Source organism: Micromys minutus (assembly GCF_963924665.1).
Source record: "Micromys minutus genome assembly, chromosome: 9".
Classification (NCBI taxonomy): domain Eukaryota; kingdom Metazoa; phylum Chordata; class Mammalia; order Rodentia; family Muridae; genus Micromys; species Micromys minutus.
In genome coordinates, this window is record NC_137978.1 from 24,201,651 (window position 1) to 24,213,807 (window position 12,157).

Consider the following 12,157-nt stretch of genomic DNA (forward strand, 5'->3'; position numbering starts at 1 on the left):
AATAATTTAGAAGGTGATTTCTGCATTGACTCCAGGCTGGAACATTCAGCCCCTGATTGTACTCTCATTCCTATGAACCAGAAAGTTCCCAAGCAGCTGGGTAAGTATTCTGAGGCAGTATGGAAACTTGTTTCTCCTGATGCTTGATGAGAAATATATTCCTGGACCAAAGCCGTAATTTACAGTAGGGTCACCAAGTGCCAGGCAGAGTGCTAAGAACATCATAACATGTCAGATCCCCTGGGGTTTGAGAAATGAAGATAATCACACCCCTTTCGGATGGAAAACCTGAGAATGTTGAGTTAACTAGTTATCCCAAATGCACATAGTAGGTATTATACCACAAGCTCATCGTAATGCCTTCCTCCCACGGAGGGTCAACAATGTTCCTTTCCATCGCATTGAAGGTGTGTTTGACACAGTGACCTTGCTTCCCTATGCTTCAGATCCCTTCCTGAGTGTATAATAGTCCTTGCCTCCAAGGTCAATGCAAAGGAACTCTATTAAAACAAGACATTTAGGTATCACCTACATTTATACTTCTTCCCGATTCCAGCCATTCTATAACTAAATGTTTGTGTTCTCTTGTCATTCATAAGGCAGATCTCTAGCTCTGAGGGACATGACATTTAGAAGTGGCACATTAGGTAGGTGAAGTCAGAGGGGAGGATCCTCAGGATAGAATTAGCACCTGCTTAAGGAAAGGAAAACCTAGAATGTTCTGGCACGTGCCCTCCTGCTCCCCTCTTCTCGCTTTCGTATTCACCACACTCTATACTCCATATGGCTCGTGGAGTCCATTAGAGAGAAAGAGACAGACAGACCCTGAGTAGCTCTTGAAAACACAAAGTATGCAAGCCTGAGAAATCACCAATCTCCTATACCTTCATCTGGCTCTGCCCAACACATGACTCATGAGAAAGGAATTTCTGCTGCTTAACCACAGAGTCCATCCTATTTCACCCATGTGTGCTGAGCTGCAAGATACTTCTGCAAGGGTTAGGAGTCCAGAACACAGAAATGAATTGTCACCTGGAATGTGCTGGCAGTGACCTGCTTTAGACTTGGGAATGCTGTAACTAGGGGAAAAAAGTTAAAAGGCATTCACAACTGCAAGGACCACTAGGACTCAGCCTCTCTTAGGTTTGTGTGGCCACTCATCATAATCGGAGGCAGTCTAGGAGCTACAAAGACAATAATCTTGGGTATGAAATGTCTTTTATTTAGCCATTTAGCAATCAGCCTGGAGTAGGCGGCCATGTGCGACTCCAGGAGACTCTGAAGGCAGTCCCCTTGTGTTTCAGAAGTGCTAATCGCCTCCTTCCCTGGAACCTGACTCCTGCAGGTGTTGGTTTATATCGAAGTGTCTGCAGAGTAACTTTTAGTGTCACACCTCAGTATTAACAGTGCCCCCTGCTCCAGAACAAGGAACCTCCAATGGCATCTGGGAGGCCTGTTCAAAAATTGGGGAGTTGGTTCCTGTCCTGAGAAATCAGCCTGATTTTAATTCGGGAAAGAGTGGCCTCCAGTCTAGCAGGTGAGCAGGATTTGATGAGGTACATTGGTTCCTGCCTAATCACATAAAGCGAAGCCAACATTAAGACAATTATAGGTGTGAAATTTACTTTGGCACATCAACACTTTTATTTGTTGGAGACGAGATGAATCACAAGTTTGGATGAAGTGGGGTATGATGGGAGGGGTTTTACAAACTCCTCGGAGGCTTCCCGACAGTGGAACACACTGGCAAACTGCTTTAGAATGAAGGGACAAATTTACCCATTCATCTGTTCAGGAGACCTGAGGCCCCACGGCTCTGTGCTGTGCCTGAGGCCCCATGGGCCTATGATGTACCAGTGGCTACACTGAAACAGCTGAATCCGTCCTTGTTTCCATGGTGCTCAAGCATAGGGAAGAAAGCTAAGGAAACAATGTTACTGAAACGTCCTGAGTGCCGAAACCAATGCTGGAAATGGAGAAGGTGGAAAAGTATCCATGCCTATTAAGAATGCTGTAGTCTCCAGGAAGTGCGTGGTCAGCTGACCCAGTAGAGCCTCTGCCTTGATTGAAGTTCATGGCCTAATGAGGAGGAGTGCTGTTAAGCAGTTAGTGCAAATGAGATTAGTCTACAGCAAAAGAGCATAGGAGCTCTGAAGCCATGCTCTGGCTTCATCACCAAAGGGACTACTGGGCAGCTAACTCTCTGGAGCAGAGAACTCAGGGTCTGGGACATTAGAGGGAGGGGGTGAAAGGATGAAGTGATGGGAATGATTTCTGGACCCAAAGAACCTTAGGTGCAGAGTTGAACACAGTGTATTAGCTTTCTGCCAGTGATGAAACATCAAACTAATCAACTTCCAAAGAAGAAAGGCTTCTTTTGGCTTATGGTTGTAATGTTTCAGTCTGCTGTTCTACCCTGTTGCCTTTGGGTCTGTGGGGGAGGTAATCCTTCTTTGTATTTCTGTAGAAACCTGTTCTTTACTTCATGTAGCTATGAAGTAATAACTGGTTCAAGGGCATTTCCAGTTGGAATAAGTCCCTGGTCCTGAAGCCTATATCCTATAGGTCTCAGTAGCACAGCAGTCTCAACTGGGGACCATCCTTCAGCATGTGATTCTCTTGGAGCCAGGAGCAGGCCATTAGAGTTTACATCTTAGAGGATTGATCTGGATGAAGGCCCCTGGACCAGTAATTGTGGGGGATGGGAGGCTGGTATAATCCTAGCTACATAGATGAATTGAGCAAGGATGCAGATTATGGGGCAATTTGTAAGAGGTGAAGAGTCAAGGAGGTTAGCTTTAGTTAGTGAACAGGTAGGGCTAAGAATGGAGAGATGCTTTGAATAAAAGCCTCATAACAGAACTTGATCTGCATTGGTAATGTGTGTAAGGAGGCAAGTCATGTCAATGGAAAAAATCATGGCAAGAGCAATGGTCATGGGGGCTTCTGATTGGCATATAAGGTGTTGGACCAAAGATGCAGAAAGGGGTGATGCTGTAAAAGGAAATATAGCCCATGGCAAATGGGAAGGAGGCAGTGGAATTTTTAGGCATCTGAAGTGTGCTGAGGTGGCTCATATAGGAGGAAGTAATCCACTTGGGGTACTGTGGGACCTGGCTTAAGGGGTTATATGCATATGTCAGGGCACAGTAAAAAAAAAAAAAAAAAAAATCCCCCAGTGGCTGCTCCATGCTGTGTTAAGGGGAAGGTTGTTTTAATTGTGAGTAAAGGGGAAAATATATCCAGGAGTCCAATGCAGAGAGAACAGAAAACAGACTAGACATAACCTGGGCTGTCTGTGAGAGAATGGTAGGAGTGACAGCAAGAAAAGAGAAGGGGCATAATGAGAGGGATAGGGGAGGAAGGGGAGGGAAGAGAGGAGAGGAAAGGAGAGAGGCTAGAGAGAGAGGGAATAGCAAAAAGGGGGATATTAGAAAGGAGGGGCATAGGCTAGCATGGGCTTTAAAGTATATAACAGATACCTATAGGGACTGAAGAAGGCTTCAGGTCTGCATAGGCTTTGATATGCAACAAGTAGCCCAATATCTCTTATGCCAAAAGTAAGCCGATGACTCCCATTGGCAGATGGGAATCTATTCCTGAGGAATGCTGGCTCTGATCTAACCACCAGACACCCTCCTTCAGTTCAGCTTGAGGTCATTTCTAGATGTACGGACGTCCTGAGACCTGATGACGTGGAGGCACAGCCACTGTCATTCCCATGAACTTTCAGGTGCTCTCCCATAATGGCCACCCCACTCCAACCTCACAGTGGATTAAAGACAGTAGCCTCTGGGCTCCCCACAACACTCTGCAAAAGTCAGCAGAGAAGTGTGCTAGAAATACACACATCTTGTTAGCATTGTCAGTTTGCTGTGACTCCCTGAGGACTTCTCAAGTTGTTATTTCTCAGTCAGAACTGTCTGCAAGGAAACTGTGAGATGCAAAGAGTCCCCTGGGTGTGCAGATAATACACGGGCACACAGGAGAAATATGAAACATATATTTATGTTTAGCTTTATAGGAAGGTGTACGATAAAATAAGTAATGAAGTAAATGAATGATTTCCAAGAGTGCATGCACATCGTTTATGAAGAAATAGTCCAGCTTCTGAGTTGTAAGTTCAAAAAAATTTTCATTGTAAAAATGTATATAATACCCTGGGGGCCCAAGTTCTATGGATTTAGGAACACCTGAGTTTATTTTTTGGCACTAGTGTTTCTCTAGATATATCAATGTAGGGATCATAAAGTCTCTGGTTTTCTCTTTCAGTGCCTAAAGTTTAAGGACACTGGTTTTCTATGACTGTGAGTAAAATGCTCAACATTTATCTATAGTTCAAGCTCTGGGTAAGACCCCAGATATTGGTCATAGATACTCCTGTGGATAATTGGCATTCAGAGATGGCTTGAGAGACCATCTTCTCTCCAGAAACACCCATCAGACACAGCAATAAGGAAGCTCTATAAGGGTGACATCCAGGATGCTGTGTAATGGCTGGTGGGAAGGTGTGGTGATTGAGAACAAGATGAATCCCCAGCCTTCTATTTTCACATGGGTATTGCTTGTCTTTCAGGAACCTCAGTTTCTAGGCAATATTACAATCCTTTGTAAATCCAGTACCTTCCTACTTTGGAATCCAAATCAAGGAGATACTAAAAACTCCTTTGTCACATGATTTAGAAAATTGGCTGAAGACCCCTCCCACAGCACCTTCCATTTCTGGTGCTATTAATTACTCTTGCTTAGGAAATCAAAGCTGGTCTATGAGAGCAGAGCAGAAGGCTTTAAGCTTCTCAGTTGGCCCTTTGATATGATCTTCTCAGGACAATATCAATGCAGTAGTGGGTGTGCCTCCCATGCACACTCTCCATCTCCCAGACGTGGATGCCCAGGCAGCTACAGGTGAACCTGAGCCACATTTCCAACTTAATGGAATCTGTTTTTCAAAGAATATTAGTAACATACAAGTATCATTTTCTTCACATTTGGTAAATGATTAGAAAACTATCATCAACTTGCAAAGGTTCAAATTGGACAGTTCTCTCTTGAGGCTACAGTTTGAGAATCACAAGATGCCTTAGTTTCTCTTTATGGTTGTGCACTCACCGCTTGTTGTTGCCAATGACTTACAGCTAGTCAACTCTGTCTTCTGAGTTCCTATATTGATGCATAGTCTTCATGATAGTCACTTAGGATCTCGTGATGCTTTGTCTTTATGGTGATTCTCTCTAAGACTAGAATGACAGAAAGGCTAAAAAAAAATCTATTGATTTTTGATCAATAAATTTGACAAGACCTGTCCATTAGGATGCAACCACCATGAATAGAGTGGTATCAACATACTGAGCATGTGCCATATCTCTACACATCTTAGATCACACAGTAAGCACTCATTAGACATCTTGGAACACACAGTAGGCACTCATAAATATCTTAGAACATACAATAAGTACTCAATAAATGGCAAATGAGCCCATTTTCTTGAAATTCAACAACCTGTTCCAATTCAGGTTCTTGGAACAGAGGCGGAAAAAAGCCAGATTCTTGGCCCAAATATCAGAGGAATGACCCAAGCCCAACTTCTGGTGGTTATGGTTTTCCTCTGAATGCTGAAGGGTGAGTGGGATCCTCACTCCTTATGTTCTCTCAGCTTGGCCCGTTAAATGGTATGCTTTTTGAGTCTCAAATACCAAATTCATCCGTACCCTCAGAAGCCACCAAATAGTTCCAAAGTCCTAAAAACCTTGGGGTCAGGCTTTCAATGTACCACTTGTTCTGTATTAGTTACTTTCTTTTTTCTGTGATTTAAAAAAGAAATCCCTGACCAAAGCAACTTAAGTGAGAAAGGGTTTGTTTTTGCTTACTAGTGCGAGATATACAGTCCATTAAAGCAGGAAAGGTGTAGCTGTGCAGGGAAAGGCATGGAATCAGAACACAGACTCTAGCTGGTCATACTTAGTCTACCTCAAAAAGCATAGGGTAAATGAAAAGAAAGGCTCAGCCAAACAACCCCAAGGCAAGCCCCCAGTGGCCCAGTTCCTCCAATGAGATGCCACTTCCTAAAGTTCTCCCAGCCTTTACAAACAGAACCCCCACTTGAGGACCACGTGTTCAACTCTGAGAACCTCACAGAGACATTTATCATTCAAACCACAGCAGTGAATGATATCAATAGGTAAGGGAAATCTTTGAACTTCAAAGCATTCTAACATTATACAGAAGTGATAACCATACATTCTGTGAGTGTCCAAATACCACTCACTGACTTGTATATGTATATGTGTGGGTTCTGTAAGATGCAAATACTGTATTTCTACTGCTGGTGACTGAAAGTAGTGGAATCGGCCGAACTGCTGTGGTCATCTGTGACTTTGTGCTCATTACATAGCATAATTCAAAGAGCAGGCAAAGGAGTAAAGGAGAGATTGCATGGCTGAGTCAGGGACACCATAAAAGCTGGGCGTTAGACAAAGAAGCATTGTAGAATTCAGCTTAAACAAGTGACCTCTGCTTAGCCTGTCCTGAGATGTGGCTTCACTGTTTGCTTTTACTTGAAATGGACTGAGAAGCTGCAGGATGCCCCCCTCTTTGCATGTACTCTAGTGAGATCACACACTTAGGGCTCTGATATCTGTTATTTATTTTTTAACTAATATAACTGAGACCTTGTTCAAGATGTGCTTATGAAGAATTACCCTTTTAATGGTGGAGCATTTAATGAGAAACTGGATTTTCTACTGCATAAGTGCCCTTCATACAAATTAGCTTGGCCCTGGGTCCTGATCTAAATTAGGCTCCTTACTTTCTTCTAAATGACCTAATATTTTCTTATTAATCTCTGCCCTTTCTACCTGCCCTGACTCTGCCTCCTCATGTGAATCTCTCCTCAGCAGCGGGCTGTGCTTGACCCATGTTTCTTCAGGCTTTTTGTATCTGATGCAGGGGGGTTGGGAGGTTAGACATGACTAGTTTTCTGGAAACTATTCTATTTTCAAACTCCCTCTGTGTCCCAGTGGAGGTTTTTTGTTGTGTTTTGTTTTTTCCTGCCAGTGTGTTTATATTTAGGAACAATGGATTTGGGCCAGGTGAGTTCTGATTCGAGGTAAAACTGGGGATTCAAAGAGAAGTCGCATGGATGAAAAGCAATTAATCATAGTCGTTAAACGGATAGGCTTGGAACACAGTGTGTGCCGACCCAAATCCAGGCTTTGGCATTTGGAAAACCTGTGCAGTTCCTGCTAAGTGAGTGTGGGTGGATAATCTTGATGGCCTCTCTGCTCTGGCTTTCCGGTGTGGGTCTGTGGAAAGATACTTGCCTTATTGAGGAGTAGTCACTCGAGGTGTGTAACATACTTCCAGTGAGTGCTTTCAGCTGTCACTGTTACTGTTGCTCTCTGGGACAGTCTGAGTAGTGAGGGGAGTGTCACTTGTAATGAGAACAGCAGGGCTATATGTTGGTTATATGAGATGATGAAAAAGACCAAGATACAGTCTGCAGTCACAAAACATAGCATAGCAGACAGGGGAAAGCTTGGGTTGTCATAGGCCAAGTTGCTTAGATACATATCCAAAGAAGGGATCCAGCGTCCGGTATTCTCAGCACCACCCTCTGCCATGTCTTCTATTAGAAGTCCGGCATTTAATGTTTATATTGCTTATTATCTCTGACTTTGTGTCTTTACACCATTTGCTTTTAGGACTATTGTATCAATTATTTATTATTAGTTATTGGTAGACCAGGAGTCGCGGAATTTAGTAATAAATGACTATTAGGAGTTGGGAACCACAGATTCAGACTTGTCCCTATAGTCATCCCTTCTCCCCAAAATGGTATCTCCAAGTGCTGCATTTATTGGTCCGACTTATTCCTGACATCCTGACCTCCAGGTTTGTGATGATGAGGGAAGCCTTAAGAGGCAAATAGTCAGGAGTTAGAGCCACTGATAAGTGTTAGAGGCCTGGGGGACCCCAGGTTGCTAGAATGGTAGGTCCAGTGTCTAGGTCCCTGACTCAGCAAAGTGTGGTCAGTGTTAATTAAACTCTGTGAACAAGTCACTGGAGTTTATGTCCATCTTCCTTTAGAAAATGGAAATGGTTTAGCTTTTAAAGAATGTTTATAAAGCTTATAATAAACATCTGTATGTCCCGTTCTTAATGTGGGTATTTTTGAACTCCTGATTCATCTATGTAGTAAAATAGCATGTTAATAATGAGTAAAACAGCATGTTGTAAGATACAGTCAACACCAAATACTATAGGAGGCTCTTTTCCTGCATATCTGAGTTACCAGAAGCAATGTCATAAGTCAGTGTCATTACCTGATGTGAAGAAATTATTCTGAACTTTTACTATGAGACAGTTCGTGGCATTGGATGTAAGCAGTGACTTGGACTCTGGCAAAAGCGTCATTAAGAATTATAAACACTGGAAACTCAGTGCTGATGCTATCCCTAGCAAGACATCCGGACACGAACTCTTGGTGATAACTGTTGATTCAGTACCTATCATGTATCAAAAGCAAATTAGATATGTCACCCATGTTATCGGATGTGTTCTCTTGCTTTACTACAGTGATGATCTTTAAGTTTTCCTTTTCTGTCCAAAAGGTAGATGCTCAGACAAAGTAAATGAGTTCTGTGTTTAAATGGGCAGAGGCAGAGTTTCCATCTGGAGATGTTGTTTTATTTCTATTGGTTTGATTTTGCTGGCATGCAGGTATATGCAGGAAGTAGACCCCCAGTTGGTAAATTCTGTGAGCCAACGGAGCCTCAGCATGCTTGTTTCTCAATCCACTGTTCTTTGTTTTTCAGGTCAGGATCGCAGCGAAGCCACTTTGATAAAGAGGTTCAAAGGCGAAGGGGTCCGGTACAAAGCCAAGCTGATTGGGATAGATGAAGTGTCCGCAGCTCGGGGAGACAAGTTATGTCAAGATTCCATGATGAAGCTCAAGGTGAGTGCAAGCACTTCTTTAAGAATAGCTTTGGTTTAGCGTGGGCAAGGGAGAGCATTGCTCACCAGCTCTGTGGCAGATAACCACACTGCTTGAGTGATTTGGCTCCTGGATGCATCACCATATTTATTCCCTGGGACAAATTCTTAGTGGCTTAGAAACACTGCCTGGACACTTACTAGAGAGAGACTTAGCCAGGCCTTCTTCATGCTGTTTGAGTGAACCATTGTTTCTTCTTGGTTAACTTCCTAGTAAAACACCTGAAAAACGAAAGCCACAAAATGATCAAATTCTATAGTCCTTCACATAGTTTGAATTCTCTTGCTATTTTTGTTACTTTTAAAGAAAACCTATATGTATCTTAACCTCTAGTGAGGAATGTGAGGGTGCACAGTGGATTGCATTCCTTCTTGCAATGGCTCTGATGCACTCAAACGTATCATAACAAAGGAAGGCGGCCTCGCTTTCATGTGCAGCTGGGCATCAAAGATGGCTTTGCTGGAAAAACCAGGGGAATAATGCCACGGTAAAGATGAAGAATGGTAACCTATTATCCCCCTCTAGTGCCAGCACCATTAGGGCCACATGACACGTGCAACCCAGCTGCCACTCTGTCATATGGTCTGCAAGCCACCCTCTCCAGGCGGTTGGCTTCTCAAGCTGTCAACTCTGCCTGCCCTAGCCTTCTGTCCCAGGTGGTCTACAACCACTCTAGTGTGTTGTTTTTACTCCCTTGCTGTGCTGTTGCCAAGCCTTGCACACACACATCCCAACTCCATAGTGGGCTTTGTGTGTCCCGTCACTACACCCTCTTTGAACTCATGTATCTCCTTGACATCAAACTACAGAATAACTTAGGGGGAAAAAAGCAAACTTAAACAGACCCGACAAAGATCATGCTCTTTTTTCAATCAACCTTACAAACACACGAGAAAGAATTCCTAGCCCCCAGATCTTGATTCTGCACATCCTCTTAATTAAAAAAATGAGGTATAAAAATAGTAGAAAAGCAAATGATCTGACAGGAATCTTGCTTCATATGCATTTAACACGTATAAATCTTATTTTTCTCAACATAAAATTCTAATTATAAACTTCAGAAATACAAGGAATAAAACTAAAATCATCCAAATTTCCACAGATATGAGAGTTGACATGTTTGTGTTTAATCTATTTAACTTCTTTAATATAAACAATACACATTTTATAATAAAAATGGATTATAGTTTATATAGTGTTGTACTTGGTCTTGTTTGAGCTCATACACACACACACACACACACACACACACACACACACACACACACACACACACCTCTGTCTTTTTCAAGGGCACTGTTAGGTCAGTGGAATATATTTAATTATAGGAAAAGTGAAAACTGGTCACATTCTGGCAAAGTACCTAAAAGTATTTTTAAGTGAGAGAAATTTATTACTGTCTGTACCACCATTTTCCTATTTGCTTAATAAGTCACAACTTTTATTTTATTTTGTTGGTGGTGCTATACATGTCTCTTAAGACTTTAACATGTCTGTCGGATATGGTCTCCAAGTGGTATGACTGTTAAAAGCAGGCTTTTTAGAACTACTCGGGTTTCTATCTCTACATCTTTGTTTTTGCTATTTAATGCACTATATGAAAGAACTTTGTTTCAATCAGTGCATACCTAACTTTAGGTATATTAGAAAAGAGCATTGGCAACAGTGTAATCATGACTTAACACTTTCACCTTGGAAAGAGCTTAGAGATTTTTTTTTTCCAGATAATGAATCCATGTTATGAGATTTCAGAGCAGCTCAATAATGAGCCTTCTTTCTCTTCTAAATTCCAACCTGAAAGATAAAGAGATGAGACAGTCAGGCAGGAAGATTCCCACGGCTGCCCCTCTGTGACTGCTGAATGCTGGCCTAGGCGATATGACTGGGAAACAGGGCCCCAGGCAGATGATTGAACAACATAAGCTGTGGTGCTTGACTTGGAGAATCCTCTGTTCTCCCCACTGTTATCTGACCCCCAACCCAAGTAGAGCCCAGATTCTGCTTGTATGCACATGGAATCAGAATGCAGCTCCTCTGCCACAACAGATTGTTTACAGAGCCTCAGAGAGACTGAGCCTCCTATGTCCCTCTTAAAGGGCCACTCGAACCACCCCAACAGAACCAGATGCCGATTCTTACCTCAGTCATTGATGACTGGCAAATCAATGGAGATGTGCTTCTGACAAAGCTTTATTAAAAGACAGCAAAAGTGCCACTCCTTAATCCTTCATGTGCATATACTTGATTTTCCACTAGTCTTTGGAGGAGAGAGGAGTTATGCATCCATCCCCTTTACCCAGCATCCAGGAGAAGCTGTTCATTGGGTACCAGATGCTGAGAGCCTTATTGACCAGCTGGACTTGTAGAAGCACATATATCTAAGTGGGTATGAGGCAGCAGTTCCTTCTACTCACAGGAGTTTACTCTTGGAGTTAACACTAGGCCATGGTAGCTGAGTCAGGTCTAGCCGTGAGTGCCGTGTGTGTGTGTGTGTGTGTGTGTGTGTGTGTGTGTGTGTGTGTGTGTGTGTGTGTGGTGTGTGTGTGTGTGTGGTGTGTGTGTGTGGTGTGTGTGTGTGTGTGTATGTGTGTGTGTGTGTTATCTGTAGTGAAACATTCTATCTGCCATCCCTTATAATCATGAGGTCCCAAGGTCCAGAAAGTCTGTCCTGATATAGCACTCTCCTGTCAAATGCAGTGAACACATTGAGGGGTTCTTGGTTTCTAGATGATTGTGTTTCATTATTTGCAACTTGCTGAGAAGAATGTTGACATTTCAGCTCCCAGTGGTTTTTCTCTAAGAAGCACAGAAACATAAATGATCGATTCTGCATTTGGCCACCTGCCCAGGAAAGAGACAGAGAAGTACAAAATTCCTTTCAGCCTTGAAAAAGGACCCAATTTCTCCTATTAGACTGCATGAGAACTGGGGAAAAATGGATTCTCTTTGCTAGACTCCAAAGTTGATGCACTAGAAAATTTCCTCCTGCATTGTAGATATTCTAGACACCTTCTTTGTATGTATCTAAGGGGCCCACTGTCTACTTAAAGATATATATACTGATGTACTATTGCCATATTTCAACTTATAGTCAACAGGGCACCTTCACATACATCAGCCTTTGATATTACAAGCTAGAGTTTGGTTTGTCTGTTTGTAACTATA

General features: G+C 42.6%; 1 protein-coding gene across 4 annotated transcripts in view; it reads left to right on the top strand.

Annotated features, from left to right (window-relative positions):
- Positions 1-12,157, top strand: part of DAB1 (DAB adaptor protein 1) — a gene marked incomplete at both ends in the record, with an annotated part of 238,912 nt that overhangs the window by 111,627 nt on the left and 115,128 nt on the right. For all 4 annotated transcript variants that reach the window (XM_080921819.1, XM_080921821.1, XM_080921820.1 and 1 more), the window contains one exon: positions 8,814-8,953. In XM_080921819.1, coding sequence (XP_080777945.1) covers positions 8,814-8,953 — 140 coding nt within the window. The remainder of the gene's footprint in view (positions 1-8,813; positions 8,954-12,157) is intronic.